The 13,917-nt window shown below is 42.1% G+C and overlaps 1 protein-coding gene across 1 annotated transcript in view; it reads right to left on the bottom strand.

Annotated features, from left to right (window-relative positions):
- Positions 1–1,655: 1,655 nt before the first annotated feature.
- Positions 1,656–13,917, bottom strand: part of XKR7 (XK related 7) — a 103,741-nt gene continuing 91,479 nt past the window's right edge. The window contains exon 3 of the mRNA XM_030213333.1: positions 1,656–2,605. Within this exon, the coding sequence (XP_030069193.1) occupies positions 1,656–2,605 (950 nt within the window). The remainder of the gene's footprint in view (positions 2,606–13,917) is intronic.

Here is a 13,917-nt window from a genome sequence, read left to right as displayed (position 1 = left end):
TTATTCTAGTCACTGTACATACTTTAACACAGGGGATGTTTTTATAAAATTACCCCCAATGTGTATAACAAAACAAACTTGTCTGTTTTTGTGTCATTTTGTTTTAGATAGATCAGTGATATTTCTTATGTTGTTTGAGATGACTGGGCATCCCTAATAAATGATCTGCTGTATCCTAGAAAATCTACAGAATTCCACAGAATCCAACTTTAAACTACCAATTCAGTTATGTAACTTCTTGTCTCCAGTGTCAAAAAGTGCACTTTACCATGACCTTGTGCTATTTCCTGTACCAAGTTCTGCTTTACTGCCCCTTCTGCCTCCAGACATATGTATAACTCCTCTCATACTTCTTTGATCTGTTTGGATTGAGGTTTGAATTAAATTAACAGCATTTAACTGATCATATCTGTAACACTAGTATATTTTCTGGTTTTTTAAAAGGATCTTGTCAATTCTGTACAAGAGAAAAATCTCTAGATTAAAGGCAGGCTATAAGATTGTAATCCATAAACTGATTGGGCCCAGCACTGTTGCATTCCTTGCCCCCTATTTCCCAAGTATGTGTAATCTGTCTGGACATGCTTAATATTCTAGTCTTTGTATGAATGTTGCTGCTCTTTGAATTTCCTTTCTTTGTCAATATCTTTCCTATACAGAGGAAAACAGATCAGTACATTATATTCCATATGAGATTCTAGTCACAATGTTACCCCCTCCACTCCATAGTGCTAATCACTATTTTTGAGGCATTCTAGGACACTTTTCCAGTCATGGGTTGACTTTCAGACTGTAATGTTTCTAGACTTGCTGACAAGGTATCCTGTTTCAGATTATGACAATAGGGATAGGGGGATCTCCCATGGTTTGCATTCTGTCAATTAAAGTCACTTTACTGATTATAAGATCTCCACAAAGATCACAGAGATTTTTTTGTATGACATTACTAATGTCATTCACTGCTAATGTCTTGAACTTTATGATTGGAAAGGAAAGTTCCACCTGTAATAAATCAGAAATAAAATAAGTTTCTAAAATGAGATGCATGCCAAATGGGATGCTGTTGCTCATGTGACTAAAAAGGTTTAATTGATTTTCTCTCATTACCATGCAGCCACTGAACTCTTAGCTTATGTAATGGTTCTAGACCCTTATACCAAGAGGGACAAGGTTAATGAGTATGCACAGGTAGTGATGACATGGTAGTGAGGAGGAGGTAGTGGTGAGGTACTGAAAATATTTTGCCAAGCAGGGAGGAGAAAGAACTGACCAGCTTAGGAGTGTCTGTGTCAGTTACCTTAAAGCAAACCTTCACTTAAGGAGAAGAAATTTCTATTCCTCTTCTGTATCACTTCCAGAAGTGCTCAAATTTCTTCTTGATGTCTCCCTGTAACCTGTTGACTTCCCTTCCTCCACTGTTCTCCTCACATGTTGGTTGTTTTCTATTTGAATATAATAAAATGCAAACTGCAGATAATATAATGTGGGTATCACTCTGATAAGAGTTTTGAACCCAGGTCTTCTTCCCACATTGACAAATGGAAGCAGCCAGGACCTGGGTTTGTATGCAGGTTTTCTCAAGGCTGTCCCTTTGACATAACTATTGTTCCAACCTTGCATTTAGGCATTATTGATACTATTGCATTCCCAGTGGCCTACACTGTGGTCTCGTATTCCATCAGCTCTTGAACAACTCCCATGCTACGATACTGCAGACGTGGGGTTGCTGGGGAGGAATTCTCCAGTGCTAGGATTGTTTTACGAAGTCGTCTATCTATAAAGTGAGCATCCCAAGCTGGATACTTCTTTCTGGGCAAATCTATTCGGATTACAGGTCCTTCTGTCCATTGTGAATGGGCTAATGATGTTGAAGGGGTACTAGGCCGTACCTGAAAAACAGGTGTACAACTTTCATGATCCCCAGGGACCCACTCCCTTTCTCTTCTTGTTGTCCGTGGTAGAGAGCATGGGGCACTTGTGATAACATCTCTTGGGTGTCCCAGAAAATGTTCTGGAACTGCACTGAAAATGCAGCCTCTTGTCTGGGGCCCAAACATAGGGCCATTAGGATGGAGGAGACAATAGTAGATGAACATAAAGAAAACACCCAATGCAAAACTGCAGACCACCACACAAACAATAATTAAGGCGCAAAAATCTGTGATATGGGATTTATGGTATATGTACCAGAGTACTGTCATGGCAGCATTTTCAGACAACGTGATGATGTAATAGATGCACATGCGGCACCGAGTCCGTCCCTCCTTTACATTGAACCAGCAGAAGATATAGATAATTCCAACAACCATGTTATAAATGATTTCCTCCCACTTGGACATGCAGAAATCAGTTTCACCCTGGATGATCCAAAAGGTCATGATGCACCAATGAGTAACAATGAAGATACCAAAGTAAAGTTGAAACACAGAGGCAAAGAGTGAGAAAGCAATGGCTCGGGCAGCAATAGTGAAAAGATGCCAGAAGATTTGTATCACCACTCCTTTATAGGACATTGGCATCTTATCATCACGAGAATCTCGTAGCACCTTCTGATATGAAGCAATCATCCATGCCAGTGACACAAGGGAGGCCAAAGCAGACAGACCTGCAGAAAAAGAGAGGTATAGGATGTGATGAATGCCAAGTAGCAGAGCTGAACAAGCATACAAAAGGTAAAGGATACACTAAATGCCAAAGCAGACACCTGCAGAGATAGGAAGAACAATAGCACAAAAAAAAGATACAATGAATGTCAAGATAAACAGATCAGCAGGATGAGAGACAGATAAATGGTACAATGAATGTCAAGGTGAACAGACCTGCAGAAAGAGAAAGGGAGAATACAGATATAATTTTCTGACCTCTTGTACCAGCTCAACCTTCCTTTCATCAGCAAAGAACCTTTTTGAACTTGCTTTCTTTTCCCATTGAAGCAGATGTGGAAGGTGGAGCCCCTATCCCCTCCCTCCAGCCCCAACGGGTAGAGAATGACACGGGGATGGGGACCTGGAGTAACCACAGGGATAGGGATAGGGACAGAGCCTGCCGGGACAGATTCCATGGGACGGAGATGGGGACAGAGCCTGTGGAGATAGGACAAACTTTGTCTCCATGTCATTTTCTACTTTGAAGCCTGTTAATGAACTGGACTGTTAATTATGTTTAAGTGATGCAGATGACAATATTTTGATTTTTTTGGAAAAACAAGCAAACACACTGGCCAAAACTAGCAAAATTTGCATGGGGGATCCTGTGCATTCTTGCTACAAGTACATCTTCTATTGCAGGAAGGACTGTGAAAGACAGGAGAGCTAGACAAAATCCTGAGACTGTTGATCACTTATTCATCCACTAGGGCATACAGAATGGGTTGTTATTTTGTACCTCTGGATATTTTAACAAGGTGGATTAGGATTCCTTGGGGTAGTAGAAGTCAGCTATTGGGGTTGTAGTGGTGGGGTTATTTGCTATTATTGTTTTCTATTTGTGATTTATACACAACAGTGCACAGCATATTGTTCCTTTTTATACTCTTAATAAAAATATTTAAAAATCATACAATGTTCGAAGCTTCTGCAGATAGGACAGAGCCCACGGGGATGGGGCAGTGATGGAGACAGAGCCTGTAGGAATGGAGAAAAGGCCCACAGGGAAGAGACGGGGATGGAGACAGAACCTGCGGGGAAGGGGTGGGGACGGGGCCAAACTTTGTCCTCCGTGTCATTTTCTACCAATGGGTACTATGTTGTTTTGTTTTCTTAAAGAAAATACTACTAAGGTTGATGGTACAGGAAATAAAAGGTACAATGAATGCCAAAGTAATCAGACCCACAGAAAACAGAGGATGATAACACAGTAAGGGTTCCTTTTACTAAGATGTGCATTAGCACACATTAATGATTAGCATGCACTAAATGATAAGAAGCCCATTATATTCCTAGGGGCATCATCATTTAGAACGCATTAATCATTAGCACGCACTAAATCTGTTAGCACATCTTAGTAAAAGGTCCACTAAGTTAGGTCTAAGCTGTGCTTCAATCCATTAACTAAAATGAAACAAAAGAAAAATGAAGGAATTTTTTTTGTGTACAAAAAAGTAAGATTGTCACAACTACCAACTTCCCCCACACTCCCAAACCCCCTCAGATTTTCCTCCCACCCCCCAGGCCTTTTTACATACATATATTTTTTCATATAGCAAGAACAATGCTTGGTTACTCCTTGCTTTCTGCTGCTACAATTAAGCCACTGCCATTGAGCCCAAACCTCGAAGCTGCCTCTGTGGCTAATGCCACATAAGGTGCCTATTTTATACCTATTTACTAAATGAAATGTATCTTCCTATGTAAGGAAGAATCAGCCCATGTACATTGCAACTCTGCCTCCACGTTCCTGTGATTGTCTGTGCAGTTTGCACGAAAGCATGCATAATCTTTCAGTGTGCATACTTTTTACATGCCAATATAGCTATATAATTTTATATCATTTGTACCCCGATAAGTGTCCCATTGATTGTCCTCCTTCCATCAGATCTCTGAGATGCCTATTATATCTATCTCTTTTTAGCACTATACACTCTAATTCTCCCAGCTTATTTTTTAGGCTTCTAACACATCTAGGTTTCTAGCACTTCAGATTTGTATTTTTTTTCTTGCATCTACAAGCTGCTTGGATGTTGACAGGATAATTTTCATCCTTTACTCTGTTCTCCTTTTAAACACTCCTGGCTTTCTTTCACTATTATTGAAACCTCTCTATTGGGATTCCCTAAAGATCCTGTTTCAATAGTATCCTTCAAGCCTGTGCTGGTGGAAGACAGTGAGAACTCTGGGCAAGTCACTTACCCTCCATTACTCCTGGTACAAAATAAGTACCTGAATATATGTAAACCCAGTGCTGTAGCGAGGGCAGCTGACACCCGGGGCGGGTCGCCGCTGCGCACCCCCCCCCCCCCCGGGTGCAGCACGACTCACCCTCCCCCCTCCGGAGCGCACCCCCCCGGAATGCGTACTTACGAAGGAAAGTGGCGAGAGATGGGCGGGAGGGCCGAACCACCCCGAGTGCATGTCGCTGGGAGCTGCGTCGGCTCCGCTGGTTTCCTGCTCTCTCTGCCCCGGAACAGGAAGTAACCTGTTCTGGGGCAGAGGGAGCAGGGAACCAGCGGAGCCGACACCCCCCCCCCCAGCGGCATGCACCCGGGGCGGACCGCCCCACTGCCCCCCTTTCCTACGCCACTGTGTAAACCGCTTTGAATGTAGTTGCAAAAACCTCAGAAAGGCGGTATATCAAATCCCATTTCCCTTTCCCTTCCCTAAAAGGATCGACTGCAATGGTTAGGACTTTAAATCAGGCATGGATGTTGTTTAAACATACCATCGTGGAAGCCCAGACCAGATGTATTCCGCTTATTAACAAAGGTGGAAAGAAGAGCAAACGACAGCCATCAAGTTTAAAAGGTGAAGTGAAAGAGGCTATTAGAACCAAAAGAATATCCTTCAAAGAATGGAAAAAGGATCCGAATGAAGAAAATAAGAAAGGGAAGGGAAGAGAGATGATGACAATGATATGTTCCTTGCATACCGCCAACTCCCACCAGATGGTGGTTCAAAGCAGTTAACAAAATTAAAATATTACAGAAAATTAAGCACACAATTTCTTAAGAACATTTTTAGTTTTTTTTTAAAAGAACTATAAGAAGAGGTTGCCCGTAACACTACAGGTAATGAGAGCCAAAATTGTACAGTCTGAAAGCTAAAAGAATTCTCTAAAATTTTCTTAAATCTAATCCCCAAACTGATGGAAATAAAAAGAGAAAAGGCTCTCTAGATTTAGAAGATGGGCCTTGATAAAGCAACATAACCACTGGCAAGCTAGATGCAAAGCATTGATAAAGAAGGATTTAAAAGAATATGAAGAAAAACTTGCCACAGAGACAAAAATTCATAGTAACAACTTTTTCGGGTACATCTGAAGCAGAAAGCCTGTGAGGGAATCTGTGGGACTGTTAGATCATGAAGGAACAAAAGGGGCACTCGGCGAGGACAAGGCCATAGCGGAGAGATTGAATGAATTCTTTGTTTCAGTCTTTACAGAAGAAGATGTAAGATCTACCTGTACCAGAAATGGTTTTCAGTGGTGACAAAGCGGAGGAACTGAAAGAAATCTTGGTGAACCTGGAAGGGGAGCACCATCCCTGAGTGATCCTATGGTGGCTCATGGACCTCAATGGCTAAAATCATAGGAGAATAGGAAGATCCTATAGCCTATCCTGGGTTCGATGCAGAAGTTACCCCTGAGGGGGCTAAAACTGCAATTCAAGCTCTGAATCTAGGGAAACGGGAGGCAGAACGTGAAGTGGTTGGAAAATTAGGATGGGTTTCCCTGACTGCTCTCTGTCACATAGATGGGAAGTTGAAACTGTCTGAGAAAAATTAAACAGTCTAAAACCATAATCTCAGAATTGGTAAGCGAGATTTGCACTCTAAAAGATACACATATACTCTCTAGAGAAGAATCAGCAATCACAACTGAAGAGCTTGAGCAACCAGATGAGCAGATTGTAAATTTAAAAGCAAGGGTCTGCATTCTAAAGGAAATAAATATGCTTAAGCAGGTCACTTCTGAGTTATTTAGTCATCTGGATACGTGTTCTAGTCAAAGAGAACAAAGTGCTGAGTCAGAGGGTGATCACAATTCAGGGTAATAAAGCAAGAGTGGAGTGGAGGAGTGGCCTAGTGGTTAGAGCACTGGGCTTGCAACCCAGAGGTGGCTGGTTCAAATCCCACAACTGCCAGCAGCATACCAAGGGCAGGGCAGTGGGGGGCGGTCCACCCCAGCTGCACGCTGCGCTGCTGGAGGGGTGCAGAGAGCAGCTGCATGGCTGTCGGCTCCGCTGGTTCCCTGCACCCTCTGCCCCAGAACAGGTTACTTCCTGTGTCTTTGGTATGTGCATTGCAAGATAGTATGTCACCAATTTCATTAGAATTGAAGGCTGTACAAACAGAGGAAGGCAAATCCTCTGCTCCCAAACAATTTTATAGGGGGACAGCTTCCCACACCAGCTAGAAAACAAAGTCCTCTGCCCCACCAGCAAATGGAAGTGCACAGAAAGTTTCAGCACCAGAGGAGCAGGGAGTAGAAATAAAACTGAATAGATCTCCTGTGTGACAGGCTAGCTTTCAGATCTAGTGGCATATTTCTTTGCTGAGTTTCCCTTTTTGTAGTGTTTACTGCTGCATGGAATTGGACTAGCTGTGCTAGTGTAGGAAGCTTTCCCCAATTAAATTGTATGGGGAGCAGAGGATTTGCCTTACCCTGTTTCTACTACAGCCTTCAATTCTAGGTATCCAAGGCTTTCATTTAATTCTTTTACCTTTGGCCTCATGTATTTGATCTGTTTTTATTATCTGACATGCCCTTGTTTACCACAGATTTCTAAAGGGCTTTACTAAGGAGCCTTCACCTCCCTTATCAGTTAATAACTGGGAGTAAGAAGCATTCCTTTTCTGTGTAAGTGCACATGCCCTGATTGGTCACCAGGCAGTGCATGGGCCGGGCAAAGCAAGAGTATAACTGCAACTATGCACTGGTACATTTGTTAGGGGTTTTTTTTCTTTTTGTTTTTGCTCCATTATTCTATCTCTGTGCACTGTGGGGATTTAGGGCTAGATGCACTAAAAAATCGTTAGAGCCCTTCCCTTACCGATTCCCTTAGCGAATCAGTAAGGAACGGGCATGTATTAAGGAAAGGGAATGCAAATGAGCTGCTCATTGTAGCTCACTTGCATTCTCTATTCCATCGGTAAACAGTCGGCCGGTCGAGCATGCACAGAGCAGCCAAGCGTTATGCTGGCTGCTCTGCGCATGCCAATGCTTCACTCAAAAAAAAAAAAATAACAGCAGCACGTCCGATCCCCGCTGCACAAGGGCTTAGCTGCCCCCAGCACCGTCTATGGGTTCCTGCCGCTCCCTCCCCGTCTATGGTGGTGTCTTTCTCTTGCGATCCCTCCCTTCCTCCTGCCCCCAATGTCCTGGCTCGCTCCCTCCCTCCGTGTGTAATCGGGATCCAAGAAGAAGGCACAGCTCTCTCCTCCAGGTGTATCTCAGCCAATCACAGCGCGTTTAGCTGTCACTGGTGTCAGCTAAACACGCTGTGATTGGCTGAGAGGCTGTGCGCTGTTCTACCTCCCGGTTGCTGATCACCTTTGTGCCGGATGCTGCGCTTACTTTGGCTGCCTTGTTCACTCCGCACTCCACTCGATGCAGGGCAGTTGAGGCCGCCCATCCATAAAGACGGCCATTTTGGCCGTCATTCCCCCCCCCCGCAATAATAAAAACGTCCTTTTTGGAAGTGCTTCACCCAGCTGAGAGACCTGGAAGTCTCTGAGCCAATTGCAACGCGTTTAGCTGAAAAGCACTGGAAAGCAACTCTAGTCAGATAGACTGTAGGATGGATCAAGCCAAATGGGAAGGCAGTAGGGATGAAGCACTAGAAGGTGGCACTAGACACCTTCTTTTCACTGGTTTCCCAGATTTTCAGAGAGTTATTTTGCTTTCAGACAGACACTCTTTCAAAAAGTGCAAAGACCTGGGGACACTCAATGAAATTACATGGAAATACTTTTAAAACAAATAGGAGGAAATATTTTTTCACTCAAAGAATAGTTAAGCTCTGGAACTTGCTACCAGAGGATGTGGTAACAGCAGATGTTGTAACAGCCATTCTGTTTTGTGAATGCAATTTGAAACGGTATAGTAAATAAATAAATGATAAAGATAATTAGTGTATTTGGGTTTTAAAAAGGTTTGGACAAGTCCATGGAGGAAAAGTCCATAGTCTATTATTGAGATGGACATGGGGGAAGCCACTGCTTGCCCCGGGATTGGTAGCATGGAATGTTGCTACTAATTAGGTTTGTGACCTGGATTGGCCACTGTTAGAAGCAGGATACTAGGCTAGATGGACCATTGGTCTGACTGAGTATGGTTATTCTTATATTCTTATTTTCCATTGGGTTAGAAAGAGTAAAAAATTTAAACAATGAAAAAAAACACCAAAATTAAAAAAAAAAATGCCTGTGCACATTCCTATTAGATATGCTGGATAGATAGCTAGAAACAGGAGTCAGCAAAGAGTTTAGGCTGCATTGGGGCCCTAGTTCTACTAAAGGGCATTAAACCCTTAATATGCTGTTAACATGCAGTTAATAGAAGACAGTAAGTGGTCCTGCGTTAACCTCCTGCAGATACTGTACATTTATGCTTACATTAGCATATGACCTACAATAAAAAAAATAGAGGGAACTTCAAGAAATGGTGCTGCTTTAAATCTGGACTTAGCATGTGATAAAACCCTGAGTTACAAGTTATTAAGCCTAGATTTTAGCACACTTTGGGGCCCTTTTATGAAAGCGCTGCAAGTCTACCGCAGGCTTGCATCTTGCTAATTTGGCTGTACCGCACGCCATTCTCGGTGCTACCGTGAGAGCACTTACTGCCTCCTAAATAGGAGGCATTAAGGGATCCTGTAGAAAATAGCTGCATGGCAAGTGTTTAAATTACCACACGGCCATTTCCTTTTTTTTAAAGCCTTTACTGGTGGCAGTAGAAGGGGGTCTCAGTATGCGGCAAACTCATGCGCCAGCACCACCGTAGAGACTCTTTTACCGCCACTGGGTAAAAGGTGCCCTTTAGTAGAAGGGCTCTTTTGAAGTTAGGCTCCCAATAGGCCTCTTTTAAAATTTACTAGTACCTAAACTTATGCTCCTTGTTTATAAAACACCTAAATTTAGGATCCTAAAAAGTGGGTGGCAACAAGGGCAGATTTAAGGTAGGGAAAAAAATGTTTGGAGCATAACACTAATTTTCAGTACTGGACACCTAAATTAGGCATCTAAATCTAATCAAGGGGTCCTTTTACTAAGCTGCGGTACATGGAGGGGCATTTTCGATATGACGTCTTAAGTCCGACTTTGGACGTTTTGCAAAAAACGTCCAAAATCTGAATAGGAAAGAAGGTCATTTTCAAAAAAGAAAAATGTCCATCTTTTTTTTTTTTACCAAAATAGTGTTTTGAACAAGGTATAGTGACGTTTTGTTTTTTGGTCCATTTTCGATAAAAAAAACGTCCAAGTGCAAAACGCACAAAATCAAACCATTGGGAAGTAGGAGGAGCCAGAATTTTTAGTAGACTGGTCCCCCAGACATCCCAGAAAAGCAATATGGCACCCTAGGGGGCAATGCAGTGGACTTCATAAAATGCTCCCAGGTACACATCTCACCATTGCTCCCTTGTTTGCTGAGCCACCCCAAAACCCACTACCTCCAACTGTACACCAATACTATAGCCCTTACAGGTGAAGGGGCACCTATATATGGGTACATTGGGTTTCTGGTGAGTTTTGGAGGGCTCACAGTTTCCTCCACAAGTGTAACAGGTAGGGGGAGGTATGGGTCTGGGTCTACCTGTCTACAGTACACTGCAGTCACCCCTAGACTACTCCAGTGACCTGCATGCTGCTCTAATGGACTTGGGTATAACATCTGAGGCTAGCAAGTAATGTTTGAAATCACATTATTGGGGGGTAGGAGGGGGTTAGTGACCACTGGGGGAGTAAGGAGAGGCCATTCTTCATTTCCTCCAGTGGTCATCTGGTCATTTAGGGCACCTTTTTGTGCCTTATTTGTTATAAAAACAGGTCTAGCTCAAATTGTCTTAGTTTTAGTCCTGGACGGTTTTGTTTTGTTCCATTATGGCTAAAAAGCATCCAAATGTTAGGAACGTTCAGATCCCACCCTTAACACGCCCCTGATATGCCCCCTTGTGATTTGAATGCACTTCCAATGGACTTCATAGAAAAATATCTAAAAATCGGTTTTGAAAATACCAATTTGGACGTTTTTGTGAGAAAAATGTTCAAATGCAGGTTTATGCCACTTTTTGGATGTTTTTCTCTTTTGAAAATGAGCTCCAAAGTGGCCTGCAGTAGTGTGGACGTGTGATATTGGTGCATGCTGGGCCATTTTTTTACCTTGGCTGGGAAAATGGGCTTTTTATTCAATGGGGGCAGTAATTGGTCATGTGGTAAAATCAAAAGCTATTTACTGCCTGAGCCCTTAATGCCACCCATTGACCTAGCGGTAAGGGCTCACGTGCTACTTATACAGTAATCAGGCAGCGTGCACCAATGTGGCCATGCTGCCGATTACCGCTGGGAACGCCCCCCATTGGAAGAAAATAGAAAATTATTTTCTACTGCGGGAAATAGTATGCGCCAACTTTGAAACTACTGCAGGGCGCCTGCGCTACCCCGCGGTAGTGCCAATTTGGTGCATGCTACCCGCGCGTTAACCCTACCGCTGCTTAGTAAAAGGGCCCCTGAGTGAATGTCAGGCCTAAATTTAGGGCACAACTTTTAAGCCCCCATATGTAGGTGAATTTTTAGTTGAACACTTAGATGCTTGTCTGGCTGAAAATAAAAGAGCTCGGCATTTTTGAACATTAATCTCAGTACTTTTGCTCCTGCAGTCTGCTTTTGTTGGGGAATCCAACCTTTTCAGGACTTGAAAGTGTGCACCTGAATGCAAGTGTTTTTCCAGGGAGACAAATTATTATATAAAACTTGCAATGACATAGCATATTAGACAGTGAAAATTTTTTGTGTGTGCTCATATATTTTCAAAGGACACTCACAGACCAGAACAGGTCTAAACTGTTGTCCAAATACTTTTAATCACTGCACACCATTTTTCAAAAGTGCTTTACTAAACATCCACCATTTGTAATCAAACTCGTATTAAGAGGCAAAAGCACTTAGCTTTGAGGTTCTCTCGGGTCCTGACACGGTTACCATGTTTCACAATGGAGCTGTTTCAATGAACCTAATTAACAAGGGCTCTAGCTATGTTGTTTTTCTTACAGCTTCAATTCACACACTTACACAGAATGCCAGGCCACTCATATGCTTGAAATACAACCTTAAAACAGTATTTCAATCTCGCTCATGTGCAAGGTGGCCGAGAGGATAGTTATGCCTGTTATTGGTTCCATGGATGTCTTCAAGAACCCAGTCAAATTCAAGGTATCTCCTCATGGCCACCCACTGCTCCTCTAGTCCCACTCCCAGTAACTGTTAGTCAAATAGACAATTCAAACAATAGGGGATAAATTATCTGCAGATAAACCCAAAATTTCTCTCAAATATCTCCGCCATGGAAATTTTGAGAAATTAAAAAATCTCAAATTATTCTTCCTGCTTTGATTTTCTAATATTCCATCCTCTTTTGCAAAGAATCTCACACCTTAAACTGTACTTCTTTCAATCCAACCTAGCAGCTTGCTGACTTTGAACTTGAGCTTGACCCAAATGTGCAGAAAGAGAAACCTGTAAGGAATATACCTGAAGAGTCATCCAGCTTGTGCAGTATTTCCCATAAGGATTCAAGTGTTACTACTGCAGACTTCTCCAAATTCTGCAGCATTCCTGTAGACAAAGTTGTTTCTGAAGGATTCCCCAGAGCAGTAACCACTCTACCAAAGGCTAAACTCTCTAAAACAGGACCTTACTCTACAAGATTGTCTGTTTCAACTGGGGAGGTTCAGCAGATCCCAATTGGAATATCCTCTTCTTAAGCTTTCTCTTCTCCATACTGGCATCACAAACTCACCAGCACCACGGAGCTTAGCAAACACAACTCCTTTCTTTTGTTTTGTTTTTTTAACTATTATTTGTATTTATATTTTCAAACAGTACAACCTGGTGCAATAACAAAATCTTCATATAAATAGCCATCAAGAATAAAGATGTCAAGTTACACTATTCAAACCACACAGCAACTTTCTGTATTTTCTGTTATGTCTAGCATGACCCAGTCCAGATATAGGGACTCTGTTTTTTTTTTAATTGAGAGTCCTTGCCCTGGGAGCTTCATTCTTGTTAAAATTTCCTTGTAGATGTGTTTAAAATCCAAAACAACTAGTAGAACGTTTTAGAACATAAGAATAACCATACTAGGGCAGACCAATGGTCCATCTAGCCCAGTACTCTGTTTCTGACAGTGACCAAGCCAAGTACCTAGAAGAAACTCAACTAGTATCAACATTCCATGCTACCAATCCCAGGGTAAGCAGTGGCATCCCCATGTCTGTCTCAATAGCAGACTATGGACTTTGCCTCCAGGAACCTGTTCAAACCTTTTTAAAACCCAGATTTGCTAACCGCTGTTACAACATCCTCTGGCAATGAGTTCTAGAGCTTTACTATTTGTTGAGTGAAAAATATTTCCTCCTATTTGTTTTAAAATTATTTCCATGTAACTTCATTGATTGTCCCTTCATCTTTGTACTTTTTGAAAGAATAAAAAATCGATTCACTTCTATTTGTTCTACACCACTCAGGATTTTGTAAACTTCAATCATATTCCCCCTCATCCAACTCTTTTCCAAGCTGAAGACCCCTAACCTCGTTAGCCTTTCCTCATATGAGAGGAGTTCCATCCCCTTTATCATTTTGACTGCTCTTCTCCAAGCCTTTTCTAATTCCGCAATATCTTTTTTGAGATACGGCAACCAGAATTGAATGCAATACTCAAGGTAAGGTCGCACCATGGAGTGATACAGAGGCATTATAGTATTCCTAATAATTCCTAGCATCCTGTTTGCTTTTTTTTGGCTGCTGCCTCACACTGGGCAATTTTTGGTTATTGCTTACCTGAATAATCTTTAACTAGCAGTCACCAGAACTCTACTACTACTACTACTTAACATTTCTAAAGCGCTACTAGGGTTATGCAGCGCTGTGAGGCTCACTCTTTTTGGTTATTGTAAAACTTTTCTTTATTATTTTCCTCCTTGTTCCCCATATATTATGGGCTAAAGCTTATTGTATTTTCTTGATTTATTTTCTTTATGTCCTG

The sequence above is a fragment of the Microcaecilia unicolor genome, chromosome 8, assembly GCF_901765095.1.
Source record: "Microcaecilia unicolor chromosome 8, aMicUni1.1, whole genome shotgun sequence".
NCBI lineage: Eukaryota > Metazoa > Chordata > Amphibia > Gymnophiona > Siphonopidae > Microcaecilia > Microcaecilia unicolor.
This window is presented reverse-complemented; position numbering and strand designations above follow the sequence as displayed.